The following is a 24518-nucleotide window of genomic DNA, read 5'->3' as shown; positions in this document are numbered from 1 at the left end:
GACTACTGAATACGTTGGAATTATCTTGGATCTGAGCAGCTCATGTTATGTACATGAACGGCCAACTCAGATTGTCCGGGTCATTGAGCACGCAGAACATTTTTTATTCTTTGTTAAGCGAAGAGACCAGTCCGTTACTTCTAGCGTCGACTTCCTCAATGATGGAAGGAGTCCAGTGTATGACATGTAGACCACCTCCGATCAGACATATACCTTGATCATTCTAACCAGACCTTGAAGGCTGTATTTTTGAGTTCTTTCTCCAGGATACATTGGGAATATTGTCAGTGCTCCATATTTTCCTCGGCCACTTAACACACGCGCGCCCCTTTCTTATGACATCACGTGCTTACGGAAGATCAATCGAACTCGACTCGAGCTTGACGCGTCAGCCTTGTATACTTAACACCTACCCAATCGCCCGTCCCTTCACAACATTCGTATCAACGAATCAACATGGTATGTATCTTCTCTTCTTCCACACCTGATATCCATTATCTTATTCATTCTACCTTGGGAATTTTAGTTTAGGAATACATACGATTCAGATAACACAGTATTCTCACCTCAAGGAAGGTTACATCAAGTTGAATATGCATTGGAAGCTGTGAAACAAGGATCTGCGGCTGTTGGATTGAAGTCGAAGACTCATGCGGTCTTATTAGCTCTCAAGGTCAGTTTATTACACTACTTCAATCTCCCCGTTAATCCATGGATTGTTTTTGGTCGATATAATACTTACAAATGGTTAGAGATCGACGGGAGAATTGGCGTCGTATCAACAAAAAATGTTTCGGATAGATGATCATGCAGGGATCGCGATTGCTGGTTTGACTTCTGATGCTCGTGTATTGAGGTGAGTCTGCTAAGGAAAAAAAGGGAACCTACCGTGAACTGAATTGCGTTACGGGATTTTTTCTGTCTTTTGCTTTTACGTCGGCTCTTAAAGTAACTTTATGCGACAACAAGCCATGTCTTCTAAAATGCTTTTCAATCGAGCTATACCCGTAAATCGACTCGTCAGCGCCATCGCAGATAGTAAGAATCTATCATCATAACCGTCCTAAAATCTTTATCACTGAATAAATCTCTAATTACTCAGAGGCACAAGTCAACACTCAAGAATACGGTCGTCGACCATACGGAGTCGGATTCCTCGTCATAGGATACGACGAATCGGGTTCCCATCTGTACGAATTCTCACCATCAGGAAATTCATATGAATATTTCGCCATGTCTATCGGTGCACGATCTCAAAGTGCGAAAACTTATTTGGAAAAACATTATGAAGAATTCGCAGATGGTGAGTGTTTTTGGCGAGTCGGTCTACGTTTTTCATTTTGTCGTTACTCAATCATTCGGTCTTTCTTTTCTATAGCATCTCTGGAAGATCTGATTCGACACGGTCTACATGCTCTCAGAGAAACATTACAACAGGATAAAGAACTCAACGTGAACAACACATCTATTGGATTGATCGGACCGAGGAGTGAACATGAGAAGAAGGGCGTGCAACCAGAAGGCGCTTTCAGGATCTTGGAGAATGAAGCTATCGAGCCGTTCTTAAAGACCATGGTTGCCAAGGAAGATCCTCCTGCGCCTGCTCCTGCTGCCAGTAGTAGTGGTCCAGCTGCCAGTGGAAGTGGGGATGTACAAATGTCGGGATGAGGAAGCATGTATAACGAATGCTCTTTCTTTTTGTATTGATAATTTGTGGTGTGTAATGACTATCTCTCGTTCTCGGTTATTGAGTGTGAATTAAATTTTAAGCGAGTTTATATGATTGAGATGTGGCTTCTAATTGAGAAGTGGTTTCTAATTGCGATATGGCTTCTAAATAATTAATGTCTAGTCAATATTCATCACTACTGTCCACCTGCTTTGGCAGCCTGTGCAGGACGTAGCTTGATCTGCCTCCAGTATCTCGCAGCAGCTCCGGGTCGTCGGAGCGTAAGAAGGACGTGCAACATGGCCGTCAGAAGAGCGACACTGCCTGCCTGATGTGTTGCAGCAAGAGGAGTGGGAACAGCGAACCACAAGGTAGAAATTCCAAGCAGGACTTGAAGATTGGCCATAGCAAATGCAGCTGTCATCGATATCCGTACATGCGGTGGGAGTGCTGCGACCATTTGTGGAGAGCGTGAACGCAACCAGAGAAGCAATGCCGACGTGTAAGTCGTCATCGCCTAGATCCCAAATGTTAGTCACCAGCAATTGTTCTGGACTTTTGAGTCACTTACGAGAAGGCGATGGTCAAATTGGACTGTAGTAGGGTTTTCGAAAAGACTGCGCCACCATAAATCTGAATGGTCTGTATTTTTCGCATAGGCAGTTGAAAACAATTCGTCGGCAGGAGGAGCAAGACGGCCTCCCATGAGTGGGAACTCATTGTAAATCAAACCTGCGTCAAGGCCAGCAACGAAAGCACCTAGATTTACGATTAGTGGGACTAGGGATTAAAAAAGAGACAGCACATACCCGACATCGCAGTCACAAAGACCAAACCGGTCAAAGCCAAGGAGAGACGCTTGAAAGTCCTAACTTTGGGATTAGCCAAGATTTTGGAGATGTCCTGGCACATTTTTCCAGCTGTTTTCTTTCCATTGGTAACCAATCCACTCCAAGGCTTTCCATCCGCGTATTTTGAATCTTTGATGAGTGCCATACCATTCCAGAACATGCCTGCATATAACAAAAAAGCAGTACCGAGATGTGCAGCAAGTCTGTATTGAGAAACTCGAGGGACGGATTCGGGAGATTCAAGTGGTTCGAGACCGGATTTGACCATGTACCAGCCTAGAGCACCTTGGGCACCAATGAGGAGAGCGAGGCCAGTCAGATTCCATGCGAGTTTTCGGTTGATGGTACGTTTGTAGGCAAAATAAGCGAGAGGGAAGACGAATGCAAAACCGACGGCACGGCCAAGGACGCGATGAGACCATTCCCAGAAGTAGATAGATTTGAAGTCGGGGAGAGTGATGGAGTGATTGAGACTAGGCGAATGAGAACGCATAGTAACGACACTAGATGCGAAGGAACGTACATTTTGAATTCGGGAGTAGCCTTGTATTTTTCAAATTCTTCGAGCCAGTCGGCATGTGAAAGGGGAGGAATAACGCCAGTAATGGGGCGCCATTCGGTGATACTAAGACCGGACTCTGTGAGGCGAGTGACGGCACCGACGACGATGACACTGAAGGCGAGAGTAGACGAGAGAAGGAGCCAACGGCCGACGCCGGGAGAAGGGGGAATCGGAGCGGCTGCAGCGGAAGAGAAACGCGCTCGGAAGGCGGGGAGGTGGGAGAGAATGGAGCGCGGCGGGCGGGAGAGGAGCGGCGGGAGATGTGCGGGGCGGGGAGGAGGGCGGGACGCGAAAGAGCGACGGAGGGCGTGGACGGCGGCCCTCCTGCAGCAGCCGAGGAACATGGCAGAACTATTCCAAGTTGCAATCAACACTTTCTCTCCTCCACCATGCTCGCTCGTTTACGTCCCCGCAGCCTCAGATTTTACTCAACACCCTCCCCGCCCTCAGGCCTTTCAATCAATGAACGCGCGCTATACCAAAAATTGGCAAAGAGATTCTCTCCGACGGCCTTGAAGGTCCAGGATGTCTCCGGTGCGTCATACCAAGCTATTCATGGCAGCATCGTTCGCTCATGTTCGACTCTGCAGGCGGCTGTGGGGACTTTTATGCCATCGAAATTGCCAGCGACGAGTTCAAGGGCCTCTCAAAAATCAAGCAGCACAAACTCGTCAACTCTGCACTGGCGGAGGAGATCAAAAGTATGCATGGCCTTCAGGTTCCGTCACACAACTCCCGGTCTTTGTTTCTCTCTTGACTTAACTTGTTATAGCTTCAGACTATGCTCCCGGGCGGAAAATAGGAACATTCATCATATCTACCATCATAGAACTACTTCTGAACCTTAGCTTCACCCACCTCCGGATTTTTCGGTCACTAAATTCTATCAACCGATTATTTCCCTTTCCTTCCGTCCGTCTTGAAAAGTCGCAAGAGGGTGATAGCCTCCTTATTGTATATTGTTCGATTCGGGTCATCTACGACCTCGCACCAACTAAACCTTTTTTTGAGGAGAGAGAAAAATCGCTTATCAGCCTAGTTTGCCGTCAGTATCCCTTCAAAAAGGCACGGTCAAAAGTATATATACCCTTCTTCGCTTTTTGTAGCAGAACAAGATAACCGTTTTTGCATCTGACAGGTCTGAAAGAGTCTGGACGAGTAAAGGGAACGCGGGCTCGAAATAAACGCAGTCAGCCGCGAGTATTATATCTGCTTTGGACGGAACGCCAGAGGGAATAGGCTCGCCCCTGATCTCCTCAATCAGCGCCCTCTTCGATTTAATCTCATGTTTGAGTACGCACCAGTTCAGTTGTGAGACTTCGACGTTTTCCTCCAACGAATTGAGTGCAACATTTTTGTTCATGATATCAAGCAATGGCCTTTACGAACGTTCTCAGTCCGTCGCCAATCGGTATGAGATGGTAGGAATACGGACGCTTGATCAGTGATATACACTTTACAAGTGGGATCCAGTTTGCCCGCCACCAGGCCCACTAAACCTGTTCCACTTCCAAGTTCGACGATACATTTGTTGCCTAGTGGGTTAGCCGTTTTATACGTCTGCGTCAAATAGCTAGAAAGAATCTTACAAAGACACAGTTGGCGTCAGTCAATTAAGTCGACAAAGAGGACAATAAGAGGAGGCATAACCTGTCCAGCCGGCCATGCAATGCCCCCACATCCAGGTTTAGAGTCCACGATCAGCTCGACGGACAGACTTTGTCCGACTGATATTGAAAAAGTGAGATCGAGGACGCCGTTGGATTCTGAAAAATGTTGGTGAGGAAGGACTGATAAAAGCTCGGATTGTGATTTTCTTGAGCCTTTCAGCATCTCTTCATCGTCGCTGTTGGCGGCAATTGGAAGAATCGGATCAGGGTTGGGTGTGGAGTCGGTCTGATGCGTGAACATATATGTGAGATGCCAAGACCCGGTGGACGAGTGAAGCAGGACCCGGTTTCCCGATAAGAGTCTGATATTCCAGCCTCATGTTTAACACATTGCTGTTAAATAGCCTTTAGACATCCCAATCGTACCCGGCTACCAGCTCAAACCCGGAAAAATAAGACTTCCAAGTCCCAGGGCTGAATTGCAGCTGTCACGTAAAATCAGCATTACACAAGTCAGTGCCCATTTTTATGTAGGAAATTTTTCAACGTCTTGTTTTCATCCTTCCATTCCCTACTTACTACTCTGAGCTTTTCATCCATAGACTCCTGTTACGATTGTTGACCGCGACCCTTGACATTCTTGGGAAACGCTCTTAGTCACTGCCAGTTACTCTGATCCAACCTTCGCCTCCGTGCTTTCAACCCTCTCCCCTTCCTCCCTCATTCTATACCCTCATGGCCGATTTGTACGAGTTCAGCGTCGAGTGGTGCGTTTTTTCTTCATCCTTAATGCTCCAACCTTTAGTCGACTCACGATCAACCATCAACAGGCCCTCGACACTTGCTCAATCTGTCATTGTAACTGGTGACTTTGACCAATGGTCCAGATCACTATCCCTTCCCCGTTCATCGGCCAACAATCATTTTGCGGGCACGATCAAAGTGCCATATGGTTGTCCTACAAGATATAAATTCATCGTCGACGGCGAGTGGAAAGTCAAACCAGAGGAACCAACCGAACTTTCTCCAGAGGGATTCCTTAACAATGTATACTATGTTCCTCTCAAATCGCCTTTGGAGGGTTTACTTAAACCTAAATCCTCTATGGGTGAGAACGGAATTTCAAATCCGACAGGAAATGGAAATATTGGAGCGGAGGTGGATAATGACAAGTTGAACATCAGTACTGGGCAAGCCGCCAAGGAGACTACGATCACAAGTGAAATTGTCAACACTGAGACGGTAAGAAAGTTATTCAGTTCAAAGTTTGACCCTATCAATTGCTAATCAAATATAAAACGCCTCTCACACTTTCTTTATACTTTTGTGTATCAACCAATACGTGGCTTTTCCCTCGAAAAAAAATCAACTCCGTTCCCCTTCACAGACTTCATCTCAACCACTGGATAAAACTATGGCTACACCAACTCCTGCCACTTCTGATCTACCTACGACTTCTCCAGCTAATGGCGCCGTTACGAACCCGGAGTCAGACGCTACCCAACCCCCTGACGTTGCTCTTGCACCAATCATACCCATGCCTATCATCCCCGTGAACGCCAAAGAGAACTGTACTATCGATCCGACCAAAGACGTATCCAACGAGGACAATATAGGAACTTTTGTTGGAATAAAACCCCCTTTCAAGTCTGGCGGTGAGAAAGCGGAAGAAGAGAAGAAAGGAGGGGAAGAAATCGGGAATGCTCCTGAAGTGATTGTCACTTCTCCACCTGTATCCGAGGCACCTGTGGAACCTCATACTGAGGAGGTGAAGGAAGAAAAAACGTCGGATGTTGCGCCTGCTCAGGAGGAGACCCCGACACTCACACCTGAAGAGGTGGTGAAGGAAGAACAACAAACATCGGAAGCTGTGCCCGTTGAAGAGAAAACCCCGGCACCAGCACCTGAAGAGGTGAAGGAAGAGCAAACGTCGGCTGCTTTGCCTGCCCAAGAGGATGCGCCAGCGGCAGCACCTGAACCAACTACTGTCCCAACAGAAGTTAAACCCGAGGAGGATGTACCCAAATCAGAGAAGCCAGCGGAGCCGAAGAAAGAAGAGGAGCCATCGAAAGTAGAGGAGCCATCGACGAAAGAAGAGCCCTCAGCCGAGGCATCGTCAACCACACCTACTCCAGATACCCAATCTACTCCAAAGCCACCTTCCAAATTCGTAGAGGGTGCCAACGGACACACCAAAACCACCTCAGATACCTCCACAGCTGCAAAACCAACCTCTTCCCCAACGACGTCTTCCACGGCCCCGGGTACTACCCTCGCTGAGTCGGTCACTTCTGGAACATCAGCCCAAGGAAACAAGAATACTTCAGAACCCCATCATAAATTCCCTGGCGGGGCTAGTGGTGGCGATACGAAGGAGTTTGGTGTCAAGGAGGGCAAAGGTTCAACAAGGAGTGGGAAAAAGCGCAAGCACTCGTTATTTGGAAGTCTCAGGAAAATGTTCCATCTTGAGAAGGACAAGAAGTCCTCTTAATGGTACTCTTAGTCTAGGGCATTCTCTTTTTTCTCGAGTCTCGTCTTGTTTCCTCTAACGGTTTATACTTCTCCTTATTCATTTTCGATCACCGTCATGTTTTTATGTTCATCTCGGCCATCCATTTGGTTGCTTGGAAAATGTAGTTCCAGAGGTCATATATTACAATGCGTTACCCCCTCCCTCCTATGACCCTTCTTACCATTAGTGATCTACTGGGAATACCTATCATATGTATATATATACGGATTCCTCTAGACTTTTTTACGACCTCATACAAGTTATGTATTGACTCGGACGTCGGATACGCAACCAGCGTTATTTAAGGATTTCTAATACGATGCCTAACAGTCGAAAGTTGATAAGAATAACAAGGAAAAACGGAACAGAGTAAGAAAGATGCCTTACCAGCAGCAATAGTTTCTCCATTTCTCCGGAGTAGAATCCTTCCCATATCCTTGTTTGCAGCAAATTGCTCTAAAGGAATCCCTTTCGATGGTAGATTGTTATCCGTACCGCGCAGCGAGATTTCTACCTCTGCCGAAGCACCTTTACTTAAAACACTAGGGATGCGCAATTGATCAATAAACAATAAAAAATGGATACTCGTGCTTGCAATAACTCACCGAGGATTTTTCCTCGAAGCTTTGCCTGTCGATCTATCCATCAAAGAAAGAAGTTTACTTATTGTTGCGGGGACATCTCTGGATTGATTAAAAAGCTCAACCTATTTTCAAGTTGATTATCGAGAGCTTAAAATATTTGAAAAATAAATAAAAGATACGTACGGAGGCGCCAGGAGTTATTGGGATTGCGATATCGAACACAATAATCCGAGCCGTGAACACTGTTGTTAATGAAACAGCTTCACCAGGAAAACACAACACGCTCCCGATGTTCAAGTTCACCGGATCGATATTAGCAAGTGCGATGGCGACATTCATTCCCGCCATCGCCCAATTAACCGACTCGTCTTCTACTTCAATAGCTGGGAAACAAAAACTGTCATGAGACTAGACTTGGCCGCGAGATTGAGATATACATACACTTGACACTCCCGATGACGGAATCATCACCCGGCATTGCGCGCACCTTTTCTCCAGCTTGTACGATGCCACTGGCAATGCGTCCAGCGACAAATACGCCTGACATGCTTTGCATTTTGAAGATATTAGAGATAGGCAGCCGAAATAAGTTGGTGTAGTCTCGTAGAGGCGGTTCAAGCTTATCTGATGGGATGTCAGCAGTGCACCTAATACCTTCGAAGTCGACTTACCAAGGCAATCGACAAGGGTAGGTCCAGAGTACCATTCGTCCAGTTCTTTTGACTCTTCACCTTCACGGCCGACCATATTAACACCTAATGTTGCACCGACGGGTACAAAAGTTATTTTTGAACCGGAAAATCCTGACTGGCCAAGGAACGGTCGTAAACTCGATTCAATTTCTTCAAAACGCGCCCGACTCCAGTCTACCTGTACACAAACGCATCAGTATGTAGGAAACTCTAAAGACTCGGTATACATACTTGATCGAGTTTGTTGACGGCTACAATAACTTGACTTACGCCCAGGCTCCTGACAAGTATCACATGTTCTCTTGTCTGACCGCCTCTCTCGAATCCGGCTTCAAACTGTCCGATACCTGCGTCAACCACCAAAACGGCACAATCGGCTTGTGAAGCTCCCGAGATCATATTTGGCACAAAATCCTTATGACCCGGCGCATCGAGGACAGTGATCTGCCGGTGAGGGGTCGTAAAATATTGTTGAGCGATATCCATCGTAATGCCGCTACAGAAAGGTGCATCAACTTTCTGGCATCTTATCACGAAAAAGGACCCACCGTTCCCGTTCTTCTGTGGTCCCATCCAAACCCCACGCCCAACTAAAACTACTCTTGCCAACCTTCGAGCTTCCTCTTTCATTCGCCCTTTTCGTTTTCTCGTCGACTCTCCCAAGTTCATACAACAACCTCCCCATTAACGTAGACTTGCCCGCATCCACGTGCCCTAGTAATGATTAATTGAAAAAACCCCGAAGATAGACAAAATGACTATACCGATAACGACGATACTAACAGCCTTCTTCCCCTCGAACGACCCACCGTCGATAACACGCTGAGCTTCCTCTAGCAGCTTTTCCCTTGCCAAGCTAGCTTTAGGTACTTCCTCGGGTGCCACAGGTTCTTCTGCCTCATTTTTCTTTGAAGGATCTTCCAGACCCAATGCTGATATATCCAATTCACTCTGATCTAATTTTTTCCCTTTCGCCGAAGTTGAAAGAGCCGAAAACTTGATACTTGTGTTTAAATTCACTTTGATATTCGTGCTCTTCTTTGGAGTCGTGGCACCTGATGGAGTACCTGACGAGCTACCTGATGCACTGGTTGTTAAACGTTGTGCTGCAACTTTTTGAACCCTTTCTTGTTCTCGCGCAGCTATTGAAGCAATTATTAGTACACCGATGTAACAATCTGGGGAATGCAAAATAAAAAAAAAAAAACAAAGGAAAACAAAACAAAAGCCCAAAAAAAAAAAAATTCGAATATAAAGTGAATGAAAAAAGGTTCAGAAGAAGTCGAGAGACCGGAAAAGCATCAAATTCCTGAGCTCAAAGTCGATGACATAGAAGATTTTTTCGATTTCGTTTGAGCAAGGGATGTCCCACGTCGCGCATTAAGGACGAGATCATCAGGACTGGGACTATCGAATGCAAATCCAGATGAGGGCACGAGATTCGGTACGATCGCTTCATGTTCAGCCGTATGCCTTGCTTGCGGCTCGTCCGATAGATTCGTCCAATCAGATGTCCTTTCCTTACTCCTTCTGGAAGGCTTGTACATAACCAAGTCTTCACGCACGAGCACGGACGCAAAAGCTGAGGGCGGCGCATGAGAACGCGTGGTTGGTTGGAAGATTGGAGATACGGGAGTGACAGTCGTTTGTACAGACTCCTCGGCGGCTGACTTAGCAGCAGGCTTTTCACCCGCTTTTTTGACCTTCAATGCTAATTTAGAAGTCCTTGCTGGCTGAGCCGCGGATGCATTTGCAATAGGAACAACATCGAGTTTGGGTGTGTATGATGGACGTTTAGGGTCCGTAAGGCTGAAGAAGGATTGATACGAGGTCGTGATGGCGGTCGTAGCAGTCCCGCCGTTCGCTGTCGGGACAAGGTATTCCGTCTTTGGAGGAGGAAGTTTGGGTGCTTTGTTTGCGCTGACCTTCTGTTGAGCCAGTTTGGCCAATTTGGAGATAGGCTTTCCCGAGGTCGTATCGCTCTTAACTTCTTCCATCTGGGCCGATGTTGGACGCTGGGAGATGACGGCGGGAGTTGAAGATACTGTCTTGAGCGTTGAAGAATTAGGTGACTGGGAAATGGGTCGCTGGTGTTGCGGGGTAGTAAGCCGGGGAGATTGCTGCGTCGCAAGTTCAGAAGGCGGTGGCGGAGACCGTAAGGGTACACCTTTGGCAGGTGCTGGAGATTGAGGTTGGGCTAATGTCAACTTTGGCCGCTCCGGTTTAATGACTGTTTGGTCTATCTCCTCCAGCTGCAAGGCTGCCTGTATCGCTTTCTGTACGTGGGCAGTCATTTCGGATACCCCTGTGGCTTGAGAACGAGGGCTTGACGGTGTAAAAGCTCCGAAGTCCTTTGAAGAAGTTTGGGGCGTCACCGAGGGGGGCTGAACATTCGGTACGATACCCAGTTCAGACTGCGGGGAAGGTCGCAAATCGGGGAAGGTTTTAACGGAACCTGTCAAAGCAGTCCCATCGTCTCTTGAGCTTGCGGAAAGAGCACTGGCGGCGCTACTCAGCCTGGAACTCGCTAAAGATGAAAGTTTGGACTTCTTGGACGCCATCGACGGAGGCCGGTTTGGAAGAGGCTTTTCCAATGGTAAGACTGGCATAGAGGAATTGGACGTTTGTTGGGTGGTTGCGGAAGAAACTCTGATTGAAGGGACGCTAGCATCAGGAGTGTTAGAACGCGGTAATGACTTTGTATGCTGTCGAGGAGTTTCCTCTCCCATGGCATTCGCGAAAAAACGCTGCGTCTGTGAATCGTCCTCTAAAACAGTTGGTCAGACCGATGATATTTATATAGCAACTCAATTACGTACGAAGAATTTCACCATATGAAGTAGTCCGGCTAGAATCTCCTTCTTGCTGACGCTCTAGCAATCGTAAAGGACGGTGCGACGACTCCGTAGTAAGCTCGCTTCTTTCAGTGATCGTGCTCAGCTCGGCTCGATAAGGACCAAAATACATGGAAGCCGGATCTTCCAAAGGCAAGTCGGAATGATCTTCTTGTGCGTATGTATCATGCTCCTCGTCCTGTTCAAATGCCTGCTGCTGGGCGAGGATTATTTTAGGCACACGGGACTGATCATCGTTCGTGTCCAAATTTCGACTTCTGAAGTACTCAAGGGCCGAATCTAGAAGTCAATGAGCATTGGACTCTGAATATTGGAATTCAGGTGATCAAGCAGGTGTAGATAAGCACCTTCTAGTCATAGCTGGTAGTGGAAGGAACGGCGCATGATGGGAAGCAAGACACCAGAGAACGAAAAGGGGAAGGAAGTAGATAACGAACTGTCATAAGTGCTCACCTTTGCGTTCTAACGCAACACGTTTACGTTCCCGTTCCCCTATTGTAGTGTTACCCCCGGAGCAAATTTATGGTATAGTATGTCCCGCACCAAGAGCCCAATCCACAGCCCTGTTCACGTCGTTGTATTCGTGCCAAAGGCAATCCTTGAGTTCAGTATCGGATATGCCCGATGCTTCAGCGTTTCCGATTATTGCGCGGACTCTTTCAAGGGCATCATAGAGTTCATCTTTGATACGAGATGAGACATAAGTCTGGAAATGGGATATTAGACATACTCTCTTGCTCTTCAGTCATCGGCTCTTCGCCACCATCAGATAAAGCATCATCGTCCAGTTCATCTGTAGATCAAATTCAGAGAATGGGAAGCATAAGTATGTTTTGACCGACCATTGATATTCAGATTGCGAAAATCCCGATGCCTCGACATTATACGAGGGGAGATGATGTTTCGTCAGACTCAGATCACCGTGCGGGCCTCGCCAAGCGATACAAATAAGTGCAAATTGAGGATTTATATACTAGTCTCACGCCTTTACACTTCTCCTTACACTTTCCTTCATCATGTTGAGTGCTCTACGCGTTTCAAAGCAGTCTTCTCTAGCGTCCGCTGCCAGGGTCCGCACCATAGGCATACTTTCGCGGTTTCATGGGATACTGATTTTTTACAATTTAGGCCTTCTCGACATCGCGTCCTCGGGCTGCCGACTTGGCCAAGCTAACGCTCATAGGAAGAATTGCTAAGGAACCCGAATCGCGGCTTACAAAGAATGAAAAGCGATTTATCGCGTAAGTTTAATATTTCTATGTTGCTCTCGCTAGCTCAAGTCCGTTGAAAGGTATACTATAGTTACAAGTAGTGGTTCCACCACTGTCCAAGGCGGTATGACGCGTCGTAAATTATCTATTTTCTCTTACTCAAAACAAACTAGAACGACAATGGATCCCTACCTACCACCGCGTCTTGTGCTTCGATAATAGCCAATTGGATTATCTCGGCCGCTTGAAGAAAGGCTCAAGAGTTTATGTCCAGGCAGACTACAACATCAAGGAGCCCGAGCAAGGCGCCGACCCGACTACTCCTCAAGGTCAACGACACATCTTCCTTACACATGGTACGTGTCTCGGGACGTGTCCAAATATTTGTCCGCCAATGCATCTCCCTCAGATACCCTCAAAGTCTTGACTGCCCCGAGACCAACCGATGCGGAACAGACAGAACGTGCTGAGCAAGAAGAGGAAGATACATCTCACTTGTCGCAAGACAGGGTATTCTAACTTCAGCTCTAATTCCTTGTCCTTGTTCCAACTTGGGCCTTAATCTTTCGTTCCCCGTGGTAGTAATATATGGTCTAGTATTGGTAAAATGTTCTACTCTTCTCTATACTCGCTTTCTCCAGGATGTTCAAAGTTCTGGAGATATTCGATGGCGGAGCCTTCGGGTCGTTGAGGGGGTTGCTGGAGGCCAATTTCCGACGGCCATTCCTGTTTATGTCACTTAGAATATTCTAGTTAAAAGATAAATTTCACGTACTGAGACTACATGAGGAATACTTGGTTCTGGCATGCGTATGGAGCCCAGATTTTCAGCGTCCCTTCTTAACTTCTTGATGTAGTCACGAATAGTTGTCGCGACCAGCTGATGCATTTGAGTGAGGGTCGCAGAGTATCGTATAACTTACGTTGTGGTCGTCTTGGGATGAGCCAGAGTATGCAGCGACAATCGCAATTGGACAACATGGCGCGTTCTGACGACCAAATGGCAATTTCTGCAGGACACGATCAATTCATGCTCACCTCCAACCAAATCGGAAAGGCTGCCATCAAAACCGTTGTTCAATCGAAAACTCAGGTGCTGGTTTCAAAACTCACCTCCTCCCTGCACCTTGAAATCGCCTTCCAAATTCATTTGCTTTGCAGTCTTCCCCATGGCAGACATGCTTTTTTCAACGTAAAAACTCGAGTGCCCCGTCCGCTTGACCACGTTGACCATTCCCTCGAGGCAAATCCAGCTATCGAGGCTAACATCTCCAGCGCCACTCGGGTGGCCCAAGTCTCCGACCGTGCATGAGAACAGAGTGTGACCTGCGATTGTTTGAATGGATATCACTAGCCCTTTGCCTCTGGCGTGTTTAGAAGAAGTACGAAAGCGTTTACGGATAGAAAGGCCCTATAGTTCAGTGCACTCGAGGGATTGTGTGGGTTTTGAAATACGGGTAGCACATACCAGTGTTATGGCATCATCTGCAGAAAACGCATGAAAGCGGTAAGAGCTTTCTTCCGTCAGAGTTTGAGTGGCCAGGTTGACGTCGGTTGAGACGGCCACCATATGCATGCCATTGAACATGAATGTTGTCGAGGCTCTAACAGTAAAGAGCAGACGCGCCGACCTGGGGATTTTGACGGCACAGGGAAGCCTTTGTACGTCTACAACGAGGCAGCTCAATTCCCGGGCCGAGTAAGTAAGATATTTGTGTGAACTCTCCTTGTTCAAGACTTTGTACAATACTCAAGTAGAACTGACCATGTTACATGTGCCATGTGAATGCCGGCGTAGCTCCGATTCGGCTACTTAGACCATCATATGTCCGCTTCGTCCATGACGCCTACTTTTCCCTTCTCAGTTGCTCACCAACCATAAAAGATGGAGTTTTTCAACGACGTTGGGTCAGACCCCCTCAAGCCATCCTTCTTCGAGTTGATCGCACAGGAACAGCTCCGAGACCTCCTGCAACCTGCGCTAAAATATGTTCTCGCCGTAAGTCGGTTTTCTAGAACTTGAGGCATGTAACAGGCGCGCTTGACCTTACTCATAGGTCTTTGCTCAAAGATACCCTCGGTATCTACTCAAGATAGTCAATAGACATGAGGAATTCTATGCTGCTACAATGCTCGTGGTTGAGAGTTACTACCTTAAGAAACATAGCATGTATATTCTCCCTTCTTCCTTGGCTCTATAATTTGACGTTTGTGTCAGATGCCTCATTTGCTGAAAATTTCTATGGATTGAAGAGGAGGCGAAGGCCATTCATTGCAACAGAGCGGACAAAAGCTGCTGTAGGAGGAATACCGCAAGGAGAAGGTTTGAGGAGACCAGAAATTTGGCGTTCGCTTGTCTTCCTCGTACGTCATATGCATACTTTTTGAGGAGTACAACGGAGTAAATTTGCCATCGAGGTTTGCGTGCCGTACCTGCGTGCCAAGGCACACGACTACTACGAAGAGTTGGGAGGGGGCATAAACTCTGATATTCTTGAGGGAACCGATACCAGGCAAGTGCAAGCATTAACGGAAGAAGTAAGTGATCTGCATGGTGTATATTCTGTCTTTACCGATGCCCTCTTCAGACTTTCAAAGGGAAAGTCAGACGAGTATTTAAAGCCCTATATCCTTGGTTCAATGTTTCTTTTGAAGCGTGGCTACTGGCTTGGAATGTCGCTTATCTCTTTGACAAAACACCTTACTACCGGCCATGGTTATCCTGGATACGAGTAGACCTTCGCCGACTAGGAATCGAAGATTTTGTGCGTTCACTTGTTTTTCGTTTGATTGTATTGCCCCAACTTATATTTTTTTGGCAGCGTGCGGCGAGTTTGGCAGCCCAAAAGAAAGTCCCACCTACTCAGAAGCTTGATTTTATCACCCGCCTGCGTCAACTATTATCCTCTTCTCCACGTTTGCTACTCGATTCTCTCCGACTTCTCCTACCGACTGCTATATTCTTCGTCAAGTTTCTGGAATGGTGGTACTCACCCAACTCTCCAGCGCGTTCGTTGAACACGTCTCCACTTGGACCGGCAATTCCTCCACCGCGCATGCTGCCACCACATCCGCAAGGTTTGCAGATCGACCGACAGGCGTACGGCATCTGTCCAATCTGTCAAAAACCAATGAACAACGCCACCGCGCTGCCATCGGGTTATGTATTCTGCTATCGTTGTGCGTATGATCATGTAGAAGAGCAGGGAAAGTGTCCAGTGACGTTGTTGCCGACTCGGATATGGCAGCTGAGAAAAGTGCTCGTGTGATGTGGTCCACGCACGTTCGTTAGATAGTTACTGTAACAAGCAATATTTGCACTTACATATTTAGTTCATCGATGATCCGATAAGATCAGAGCAACTTGTACATAGGATAGGACTCGAGCTTGACAGACGCGTATTTTGCTCGAGTTCTTTGATCTACAGCTTGAATCCTTAGGTGACTTAGGTAGAATTGCGCCGCGGTCATAGGACGCACGTGCGATGAGGGTTGGAACCCGTTACCAGTCGGCTTCCAGAGACATTGCGATAGAAGAGTTGATCACAATGCTTTAAATTCAGCACCAGTCTCTTAATCCCCTACCCCTTTCTGTCGCAAAAATTTCACTCACAGTCCGTCATGAAGGTATTTATTTCGTTTGAATCTGCTTCAGCGCTTGGAACTAATTTCTTTGCCCGAAATATTAGTTCGGAAAGCAAATACAAGCCCAGCAAGTTCCTGGATGGTCGACATATAACCTCGATTACAAGTTCCTCAAGAAAATTATTTCTTCTCTCGCTGCTAACCGACCCGCATCCGAGGCTGCTGCTCTCGCGACTGGTTCTCGAGTCACGAGTTTTGACCGCACATCAAGTGACATTGACATTCCTCCCAATGACGACTCTCCTACCTTTATTCTGCCCACTAATGACAGTCTCCGAGGCCCTGACTTTCAGGCCCACAAAGCCGCCTTTTTCTTTAAGCTCGAACGGGAGCTTGAAAAGGTACGAATCTTCGACCCTCTTGATGACGAGCTTGACTGACGAGTGAAAGTAGATCAATACTTTTTATCTACAAAAAGAGGCTGAATTACGCCTGAGGATGGAGACATTACTCTCAAAGCGAAGAGCTGCTGCTATTAGAGGTTTTCCCGATGCAACAGATACGGCTATTCACAGCGAGTGGAGCGCCGTTGAAGAGGGTTTTCGCTTATTGGAGAGAGATCTAGGCAAATTGCAGGTATGGAAGTTGTGTATTGTCCCACTCCACGGTTCAAATTTCTGGCTAGTCGTTTGTGGAAATAAATGCCATCGGCTTCAGGAAAATTCTCAAGAAGTTTGATAAACGTTCTACCTCGACAACGAAGGAGCTCTATTTGGCTCGTCAAGTGGACGTTCAACCCGTGTTCAACCGTCAGGTCTGCATGTCTAGATAATCCGGTTGTCGTGCACTCACGTTGAATATAACAGCTCATTTCTGAATTATCGGACACCGTCGCTGCATGTTTGCTTGACCTTACAGATTTATCCTCGGGACTCAAATTCGAAGGAGCAGCTGCGAATGACATACTCACCCAGCAGATTTTCTCTGACATTCGTCCTCCATCCGGTCCCCTTCGAGATCTTGAAAAAAATTTCCGATATGCTATAATCAACTCGGATGCAGCTGCTATCAAGGACTGCGTTCATTTTTCAGAAAGTCTTGGGCAACAAACCGAAGGAAAACTCGATGTGGCGCGAATATTATGGAATGCAATTATTGAGGCGCCGCCGGTCCTAGCGGATTTGATTCTCTCGACCCTCTCGACTCCCTTTGATTTTCAATTTGTCGATGACATCAATGGTCGTACATGTTTGCATGATGCTGCGATATCTGGTGCTTCAGGTTTAGTTAGCTTGTGCATTCAGAATGGCGTTCAAATCGACAGGAGTGATGTCTACGGTCGAATACCACTTCATTATGCTTGCATGAATGGACATGCACAGGTGTGCGAGCGACTCCTTCTTGCCGGCTCACCTCCAAACACACTTGATCTGGACAACTATTCTCCATTGGTCTATGCCACACTTAAAGGCAGTGTGGGCTGTATTCAAGTACTTTTTGAGCATGGTAAGGTTCCCGCGCAATCTCCCTCCTCGAATGACCTCGCGCCGCTGTCAGTTGCGAGTCAGTGCGGTCATGTTGATATCGTCATGCTCCTCTTGAAATTCGGTGCCACGCCGGTTCCAAATACTAATGGCGAGTATCCGATTCACCTCTCGGCACGTGAGGGCCATTCGGATATCTGCAAACTCTTTGTCGATATGGAGGGTTGGGATAGACCTGACAAGTACCATGAATGGACACCTCTTTTCCATGCTGCGCGATATGGCAGGGCAGGTTGCGTTCAAGTGTTACTCGAGGCAGGGAGTACGCCTAATAGTAGGGACGAATTGGGTCAAACAGCTGCTCACTATGCTGCTTGGTACGGACATCATGAATCCCTTTCTCTCATTCTAGCCGCAGTACAAAATAGGTCAGGATTTCAACGTAGCGTCGTGCCGATTTACCATTCGCCTGCCTTGGAGGTTGTGCCATCCGCAGATTCTGAAATAGATCTCATACCTTCGCTCTCCCTTCCACCACCAGCCATGCCACATCGCGTATATGGTCATAATTTCCTCGATCGCAATCACCTTGTGCAAGTTATCATCGGCTCGTCTTCCAAGACTCCGTCCATGCAAGGTGTTCGACTACACCATCGACTCATTAGTCCTGCGTTCAAGGATGAACATTTTGTCTCAGCACCTTTGAAGTTGGTTATGACAACGACAAGCCCACAAGTCATCTCTGCGCCGTACAGCGTGTCTCTTCCGCAGAGTGGTCATCGTGATGTGTTCACGTTCCAAATACCATCATTGGAGTCTTTGTCGCTTGAGTTCTCAATATATCCGAACTTTGGTACAAAGACCATTGGAAGGGCTGTTGCGTTGCCGTCAATGATGCGGGATTGTACCAGCGGCACGCGTGATTTCACGCTCCCGATACTGGATACCCGACTACATGTTATTGGAGAGGTGTGTATCGGCTCTTACAATCATTCAGACACCGCTGTTTATCTTACCTCCTATAGGTTGATTTCACTGTCAGCATTATCACTTCTTTCCGGGGTGCTCGACTTGAGGCCAATGGAGGCATGGAAACCTATTGGAAATCCACAGCACTCCATGCAACACCCCGTACCCACCCTGGGCTTCTTGGGTCATTGAACTCAAGACCCAGTCGAATAGGGTCTGCACAGGCATCACCTTCACAACAAAGCAATATTCAGGGTGGACATCAGGCATTACCAGTGACATCGCTAGAAGGAGAATATTTCTATGTCATGGTTCAAGTTACCAGGGATATGCGGCCCGTTGCATGTTCCGAATGGGTCTTGACGGACACAGGGTTTGACTTGACTGTCAATGATGTGACTCTCTCACAGTTTGAAGAGGTTGCTACTAGATTGGGAAGAGATTTTAGTTCCGTTAAAAGCGATCCATCATTCGAATGGTCTACTGCTATCTTGAGATGGATGATTCCTTTGACAGATCTATTACGGGTAAATCAATTCCTTCTGTTTTTTTTCGGTCTTTAGCGCTGATTGTGGTTTTTCCAGGCACTTCCCTCAAATATCAACCTTTGTATTGATCTAAGTTTACCGTGTAGATCTCATCCCCACGTCCACCAAGTCGATCTTAACGCCGCGGTGGATGCCGTCCTCCGCGACATTTTCAACAACCCGACAACAGCCAATAAATGCCAATTCGTCTTCAACTCGTTTTGCCCGAATGTATGTGCCGCATTGAACTGGAAACAACCAAACTGTTAGTGATTTCCAAAAAAAAAAAAAAAAAAAATCCCTTAGCAATTAACCCTTGAAATTGATTTTAAGATCCCGTATTTTTCTCATCAAGATGTGGCAAAAACAATCAACATCTGCCAACCAAAAGTTACGAGATGGTGGATGAAGAATTCGATGACAGATTGCGTAGTTTAGGCGCTGCGGTGGAGTTTGCAAAGGACAACAATCTCCTGGGTATCTTTGTTGATGCCGAGCTTCTCGTAAGTGATTCTATCTTTTTTTTGTTTTTGTTGTTGCATGAACCAAAATAACCGCTATGGTTTGCAGTGCCAAGTCTCTTCTCTCGTCGATGCGATGCGAAATTCAGGTCTCGTCGTGGGTGTCCATGGGAGTCCAACAACCCTCAATATACTTTCCCATACGACAGAAACGGATCACAGTCCCATCGACGCCTTCATCTCACACAATGTGGTCACTTTCCTTGATCATTCAGCCACCCGAGACTTGCTTTAAATGATATTATTTGAAATTGGGGGGCAATGACTTAAATGATACAAACGAAAGCAAACATATCTACGCGAGAAATAGAGATGAGGTTTGTCCCCTCGTAATCATACTAAAGATACAGCGTTGTAGTTCTATTGTATTATTTCGAAATATTAATCGAATGATTTGAACATGCGGGCCAGCGGCTGGGGCGAGAACGAAAAAAAAAATAGATGTAGCAGCCAATTAAATTGAAGCATGGTATAATGAAGCATAAGTGCCGTTTTTGGCGAGCAGATCTTCATGGGATCCAAACTCAGTGATAGTCTGATCAAAAAACCCACCACATGGTCAGTACGGTTCAAATTGCAAGGCACAGGAAAAAAAAAACGTACCCCACTTTCCATCATCGCCACCTTGTCAGCGCGTCGAGCGGTGGAAAGTCGATGAGTTATAAATATGACAGTCTTGAGCCTTTCTCCGTTTGGTGTCTTGGAAATCTTGCTAATGGTATCAAAGATCTGTGTTTGAGCGTGTGCATCGAGGGACGATGTCTATTTCAAGAAACCAAGGGAGCCGTTAGTTGAGTTGCAGTTGTACTAAAGATAGCGTTTCTTGAACGTACAGGTTCGTCAAAAACCAACAAGTCTACATGCGGTTCGGTTGCTCTCATAAACGCTCGAGCAATCGCAATCCTCTGCCACTGTAAGTCGAACATTCCCAAATCAGATTATTGCCCCAGATATATATATAAACTAATACTTGCCTCGCCGCCAGATAAACCATGTCTCTGTTGATGACGGGACCCCATCATTCCAGGGTATGATATAAACTCAAATCCAGGTGTTTCTAGCACGGTCTTGAGGCCACTCGGTAGCGATTCGACAAGTCGGTCAGCCTCTGCCAAGTGAACAGCCTGATTGATGGCAGGTCTGTACCCAACCTTCTCCACATTGCCAAGCCCAACATTTTCCTTAACGGTCGAATTGAACTTTGAAAACCCCTGGAAAACGGCACTGGTATGTTTATGGTAATCTGAAGGATCAAATGATCTGATGTCAATCCCGTTAATCTCAATAGATCCTCTGTCGAAGTCGAGAATTCGAAGCAACACTTTAGCAAGAGTGGATTTGCCTGAAATTGGTGTTACGACCTCGGTCAACATTTGAGGGGGCAAAACTCGTACCTGAACCGTTGAGTCCGACGATAGCAAGGGTTTCCCCGGCATTTAAGGAAAGATTGATATCCTTGAGAGCAGGTTCAGCCGAACCTGGGTATGAGTAAAACAGTCCCCTGCAGCTATTATTTATTGATGTCGGTTGGAAGTGACCGTTCACAACACACCTGATATCGATGCTAACTCCACTTGGCCCTTGTTCATACGGAACCAGGTCCTGCTCCTTGGGTTGCAGCCTCGGCTTGAGCTCCAGACTTGCACAAAAAGAGGACATCAGGAAGATTCCCTGGAACGCCATTTGTGTGGTGGTAACTAGGGCCCTTGACGCATAGATGATTGATTGGATGGAGCTTCGATAGACGGTAATTGAACCCAGACAGGCGGAAGAATTCTTGAGAAGGAAGAATAAAGGTATCTGGAAGCAAGAGCGGTTAATATAAGTGATATTTTGAGAAAAGAGGACATACGTTTTGTACTGCGGTGACTATATCGGTCAAGTTGTACTGCGCAAAGTCGGCTGCATGGTATGGCCGCGTTTCCTCAGCCTCCAGGATTATTTTGCGAGCACTCGACCAAGATTTCAATATCCAGTCCCCTAGACCAAATAGTGCAATTTCGGGCCGGTAAGAGTCACTGTAGGCTAGATTCCGCATTTTCTCCAAGCGATCAACGGCACGAGCTTCTTTCGTCGTCGCCTGAGTATCGGGGGGACTGATAGACATACTATACGAGGATATTAAAGTAGGGAGTGTAGCGGAGAGAATGATCAGAACAAGGACACCGTAGTGGGAGGCGGCATGTGTGAGGGAGACGATGAGGAACAGATGAGACAATATTTCCGTTAGGAGGGAAAATACTTGTAGAAAATCGAGAGGCGAGAGGAATCCGAAACCGGAGCCACTGAATGACCGTGAAAAAAGCTCGGATTCCTGTAAGAGGTCGCGAATAGTAGGATCTGCCAGTGTTGGAACGTCGAGCCGAACGCGGTGTTCCATCTGTTTGTATTCGATATAGAAACGCGCTGATTCGAGGACCACTCTCTCGTTGGATGTGCTGGAGAAAATACATGAGCTGACAGCGCACGATTGTGAAGGGGTACGCACGCAATGGCATCGAGGAGTCCCTCTAGCATCCTACGGGATACTTCCATGAAGATGAGGTAAACGAGGCGCGACCATGTGAATGTGTCTGATGCAATCAAGGCATAAAGCTGAGAAGGGTCATTAGCAAAATAGACAGGAATGTCAAACAAGCGCAGTGCCAACCTCATCAACTATCAAAGCCTAAAAAGGCAGGATAAGACCGGGATACGACGAGAAACGCGGAAAGACCAAACCTGGGAGTAGCCTCGTATGGCTGGGAAAAGGCTTCTTGCTATGTTGAGGGAGACCATGAGGGTGGTTCTGAGAGGGTTGAGACCCCACAAGGACTTGAGCTGAATCGAGTCAGAGGAGACGCGTAAGAGAGAGAGAGCGAGGGCGACGCACAAAGGAACCAGTGCAGTGACGAGTGAGATAGAGAGCTAGTCTGGTGTTGTGGGGGTTGAGCTGCCGCTGAGCACCTGGGACGAGGAGGTCGCCGTCGTGGTTGGGGACCGTGCGCGAGGCGAGCCAGGCATCAAAGACAGAGTCGGGGCGAGTGAAGGGCGGGGGAGAGTGCTTGGGTGGAGGCGAGTCAGCGAGAAAGTGAGCGAGAAAGCTGAGGGAGCGAGGACGAAGCATGCGGCAGGGATCAAACATGGATGGCGGGCTTCGGGGGTGGGAAGGCGTTTATATAAGAATTCATATCGGCAGGATTGCGGTGCTCGAGCGTCGGGACAGAAAACTGGTAGCACAGCAGATAGGCGCATATAGCCAATCCGACCCAGCACTGGGTTCTTCCCGCCCCGGCTCTCCCCATTCGGACAACACAGCCACTCCGCTCCTCTTCCTCCGTCCCAATGGATGCCCAGCTCACCCACTCTCTCACCCAGCTCAAGATCCAGCAGGACGCCACTGACTCTCCACCGGCTTCTCAGTCCCCGGATCCCGACGCCTACCATCCACGCACCCCACGCTCCCGCGACGGCTATGGCTTCAGAAAATCCGGTGTCAATACACCCCTCCTGCTAGAACAACAACAACAACCCACACTGGGACGTCTCGAAGAATCCGTGCCAGATCCCAATGGGCTCGGTTGGCCAGGTAGGCGCACATTGTCCAGGCATTTCGGTATACCCACCCGACCTATCAGCTAAGTCCACCCTTTCACGCCTCAACGCGACCCCTGCAGAGCGCCTCGCCCGAGAGCGTCGAATGGCCGGTGCTGTCCGTACAATCCTCGAATGCATCGGTGAGGACCCCGACCGTGAGGGCCTCCTCAGAACACCAGAGAGATACGCCCAAGCCATCATGTGGATGACAAGAGGCTACGAGGAACGCCTCACCGGTGTGTTTTGTCTTCAGTTTTTTGCCCGTGTCCAAGTTACGATCCGATACAGATGTCATCAACGATGCCATCTTCGCCGAAGACCACGATGAGATGGTTCTTGTCAGAGAAATCGAAATATCAAGTCTATGTGAACACCACCTCGTGCCCTTTACCGGAAAAGTGCGCTCGCAAGCCCCTGTCTCGCATGTTGCTGTTGAACCCAAAGGTCATAATTAGATTGCCATTGCTTACATCCCCAATCAATTGGTCCTCGGCATCTCCAAACTCGCCCGCATAGCTGAAACCTTCAGCCGTCGTTTGCAAGTCCAAGAACGCCTCACAAAACAGATCGCTATTGCCGTCCAAGAGGCCATCAAGCCTCGTGGTGTTGCCGTTGTGATGGAGGCTACGTGCGTCCCACTAACACGCCTTTTTCTACTTTTATCTCATGTTCAACCTCAGACATCTATGTATGACCATGCGCGGAGTACAAAAGCCCGGCGCTATCACCGTCACTTCCTGCATGCTAGGATGTTTCCGAAATCAGCAAAAAACCCGAGAAGAGTTCCTCACTCTCATCAAGGGCAATTAGACCAAAAAGATGAACCTCGATTCAACTCGAACCTGAACTCGCATCATAGGATCAACATTAGATATCCAATCTAGTAGAAACAACCCCATATAGTGATATATCTTTGTAACAAATCGACAATTGTTTCTAAGTTATGTGTTTTTGTGTTTGATTCGATTCCGGTAATGAAAGCCTGAGAGTCCGAGAGATTCCACGTTTATGTTACCGAGCCTGGTACATATGTATGTCAGCAACTGATTTACACCGCTTCATCTAGTCTTTTCTATCCCTGGATCCTAAACCGGGAAAGATTTTTCCGTTCAAAATCCCTTTGGAATCAATACACATTACAAAAAAAAAAAAAATCGTATGTTACAATTGTCCATGTATTATGCTCCGTTCTTCAATCAAAAAAGATTTATCGTACACAAACTCCCAAATGTCTTTAAGGATCTCATGCTCATTGGAAAATGGGGAGCATCCCGAAGCGAAATTTCTCTTCATCGACAACGTGGGGCAAC

General features: G+C 47.3%; 10 protein-coding genes across 10 annotated transcripts; 5 read left to right on the top strand and 5 right to left on the bottom strand.

Annotated features, from left to right (window-relative positions):
- Positions 1–400: 400 nt before the first annotated feature.
- AGABI2DRAFT_191751 (20S proteasome subunit) lies at positions 401–1835 on the top strand. The gene is made up of 7 exons (XM_006459911.1): positions 401–459; positions 527–673; positions 753–856; positions 950–1038; positions 1103–1303; positions 1379–1716; positions 1771–1835. The coding sequence occupies exons 1-6, from the start codon at positions 457–459 to the stop codon at positions 1666–1668; spliced, it is 834 nt and encodes a 277-aa protein (XP_006459974.1). The 5' UTR covers positions 401–456; the 3' UTR covers positions 1669–1716; positions 1771–1835.
- A 30-nt stretch (positions 1836–1865) lies between these two features.
- Positions 1866–3426, bottom strand: AGABI2DRAFT_149938 (hypothetical protein; the record flags this gene model as incomplete). Its single annotated transcript, XM_006459910.1, has 6 exons — positions 1866–2186; positions 2241–2428; positions 2479–2589; positions 2620–2993; positions 3044–3281; positions 3384–3426. The coding sequence occupies 6 exons, from the start codon at positions 3424–3426 to the stop codon at positions 1866–1868; spliced, it is 1275 nt and encodes a 424-aa protein (XP_006459973.1).
- A 45-nt stretch (positions 3427–3471) lies between these two features.
- Positions 3472–3884, top strand: AGABI2DRAFT_116932 (hypothetical protein; the record flags this gene model as incomplete). The annotated part of the gene is made up of 3 exons (XM_006459909.1): positions 3472–3616; positions 3673–3800; positions 3855–3884. 3 exons carry the CDS (start codon positions 3472–3474, stop codon positions 3882–3884), a joined length of 303 nt encoding a protein of 100 aa, XP_006459972.1.
- AGABI2DRAFT_184470 (hypothetical protein) lies at positions 3869–4937 on the bottom strand. Its single transcript, XM_006459908.1, has 5 exons — positions 4733–4937; positions 4518–4666; positions 4384–4461; positions 4170–4329; positions 3869–4117 (listed from the first exon to the last, which is right to left on the bottom strand). Exons 1-5 carry the CDS (start codon positions 4913–4915, stop codon positions 3977–3979), a joined length of 711 nt encoding a protein of 236 aa, XP_006459971.1. The 5' UTR covers positions 4916–4937; the 3' UTR covers positions 3869–3976.
- Positions 4938–6022: 1085 nt separating this feature from the next.
- Positions 6023–9204, bottom strand: AGABI2DRAFT_219464 (hypothetical protein). Its single transcript, XM_006459907.1, has 8 exons — positions 9029–9204; positions 8712–8976; positions 8460–8658; positions 8230–8412; positions 7972–8171; positions 7810–7910; positions 7592–7746; positions 6023–7527 (listed from the first exon to the last, which is right to left on the bottom strand). Exons 1-8 carry the CDS (start codon positions 9163–9165, stop codon positions 7502–7504), a joined length of 1266 nt encoding a protein of 421 aa, XP_006459970.1. The 5' UTR covers positions 9166–9204; the 3' UTR covers positions 6023–7501.
- A 242-nt stretch (positions 9205–9446) lies between these two features.
- On the top strand, positions 9447–12106 carry AGABI2DRAFT_135229 (hypothetical protein). Its single transcript, XM_006459906.1, has 4 exons — positions 9447–9622; positions 11789–11827; positions 11879–12016; positions 12066–12106. The coding sequence occupies exons 1-3, from the start codon at positions 9563–9565 to the stop codon at positions 11936–11938; spliced, it is 159 nt and encodes a 52-aa protein (XP_006459969.1). The 5' UTR covers positions 9447–9562; the 3' UTR covers positions 11939–12016; positions 12066–12106.
- Positions 12107–12565: 459 nt separating this feature from the next.
- Positions 12566–14268, bottom strand: AGABI2DRAFT_191746 (hypothetical protein). Its single transcript, XM_006459905.1, has 9 exons — positions 14015–14268; positions 13660–13957; positions 13585–13604; positions 13470–13535; positions 13322–13426; positions 12956–13272; positions 12722–12902; positions 12628–12665; positions 12566–12578 (listed from the first exon to the last, which is right to left on the bottom strand). Exons 1-6 carry the CDS (start codon positions 14132–14134, stop codon positions 13159–13161), a joined length of 723 nt encoding a protein of 240 aa, XP_006459968.1. The 5' UTR covers positions 14135–14268; the 3' UTR covers positions 12566–12578; positions 12628–12665; positions 12722–12902; positions 12956–13158.
- A 3846-nt stretch (positions 14269–18114) lies between these two features.
- Positions 18115–18762, top strand: AGABI2DRAFT_191745 (hypothetical protein; the record flags this gene model as incomplete). The annotated part of the gene is made up of 2 exons (XM_006459904.1): positions 18115–18584; positions 18641–18762. Coding segments are annotated over exons 1-2 (546 nt in total), but the record flags the coding sequence as incomplete, so codon positions are not given.
- A 1324-nt stretch (positions 18763–20086) lies between these two features.
- AGABI2DRAFT_149931 (hypothetical protein) lies at positions 20087–22756 on the bottom strand (the record flags this gene model as incomplete). The annotated part of the gene is made up of 11 exons (XM_006459903.1): positions 20087–20167; positions 20236–20394; positions 20466–20543; positions 20607–20974; positions 21027–21133; positions 21185–21432; positions 21485–22070; positions 22121–22227; positions 22283–22300; positions 22354–22452; positions 22505–22756. 11 exons carry the CDS (start codon positions 22754–22756, stop codon positions 20087–20089), a joined length of 2103 nt encoding a protein of 700 aa, XP_006459966.1.
- Positions 22757–23311: 555 nt separating this feature from the next.
- Positions 23312–24018, top strand: AGABI2DRAFT_68231 (hypothetical protein; the record flags this gene model as incomplete). The annotated part of the gene is made up of 4 exons (XM_006459902.1): positions 23312–23444; positions 23497–23606; positions 23664–23836; positions 23889–24018. 4 exons carry the CDS (start codon positions 23312–23314, stop codon positions 24016–24018), a joined length of 546 nt encoding a protein of 181 aa, XP_006459965.1.
- Positions 24019–24518: the final 500 nt, after the last annotated feature.

The sequence above is a fragment of the Agaricus bisporus genome, assembly GCF_000300575.1.
Source record: "Agaricus bisporus var. bisporus H97 unplaced genomic scaffold AGABI2scaffold_4, whole genome shotgun sequence".
Taxonomy (NCBI): domain Eukaryota; kingdom Fungi; phylum Basidiomycota; class Agaricomycetes; order Agaricales; family Agaricaceae; genus Agaricus; species Agaricus bisporus.
This window is presented reverse-complemented; position numbering and strand designations above follow the sequence as displayed.

Bases quoted from the DNA above. Each gene is read 5' to 3' on its own strand.
- AGABI2DRAFT_191751 (XM_006459911.1), top strand. The intron at 674-752 runs GTCAGTTTATTA...ACAAATGGTTAG, and splicing joins CGGTCTTATTAGCTCTCAAG to AGATCGACGGGAGAATTGGC. The intron at 1,039-1,102 runs GTAAGAATCTAT...CTAATTACTCAG, and splicing joins CGTCAGCGCCATCGCAGATA to AGGCACAAGTCAACACTCAA.
- AGABI2DRAFT_184470 (XM_006459908.1), bottom strand. From the start codon at position 4,915: ATGCTGAAAGGCTCAAGAAAATCACAATCCGAGCTTTTATCAGTCCTT. The intron at 4,462-4,517 runs GTCCGTATTCCT...ACGTTCGTAAAG, and splicing joins GTGTATATCACTGATCAAGC to GCCATTGCTTGATATCATGA. The intron at 4,118-4,169 runs GTATATATACTT...ACGGCAAACTAG, and splicing joins GCTACAAAAAGCGAAGAAGG to GCTGATAAGCGATTTTTCTC.
- AGABI2DRAFT_219464 (XM_006459907.1), bottom strand. From the start codon at position 9,165: ATGGGGAGGTTGTTGTATGAACTTGGGAGAGTCGACGAGAAAACGAAA. The intron at 8,413-8,459 runs GTAAGTCGACTT...ACATCCCATCAG, and splicing joins TACCCTTGTCGATTGCCTTG to ATAAGCTTGAACCGCCTCTA. The intron at 8,172-8,229 runs GTATGTATATCT...TTTGTTTCCCAG, and splicing joins CGTCATCGGGAGTGTCAAGT to CTATTGAAGTAGAAGACGAG.
- AGABI2DRAFT_135229 (XM_006459906.1), top strand. From the start codon at position 9,563: ATGCACTGGTTGTTAAACGTTGTGCTGCAACTTTTTGAACCCTTTCTT. The intron at 9,623-11,788 runs CTATTGAAGCAA...ATAAGTGCTCAC, and splicing joins CCTTTCTTGTTCTCGCGCAG to CTTTGCGTTCTAACGCAACA. The intron at 11,828-11,878 runs CTATTGTAGTGT...TATGTCCCGCAC, and splicing joins ACGTTTACGTTCCCGTTCCC to CAAGAGCCCAATCCACAGCC.
- AGABI2DRAFT_191746 (XM_006459905.1), bottom strand. From the start codon at position 14,134: ATGTTCAATGGCATGCATATGGTGGCCGTCTCAACCGACGTCAACCTG. The intron at 13,536-13,584 runs GTGAGCATGAAT...TTTGGTCGTCAG, and splicing joins CCTTTCCGATTTGGTTGGAG to AACGCGCCATGTTGTCCAAT. The intron at 13,427-13,469 runs GTAAGTTATACG...CAAATGCATCAG, and splicing joins CATCCCAAGACGACCACAAC to CTGGTCGCGACAACTATTCG.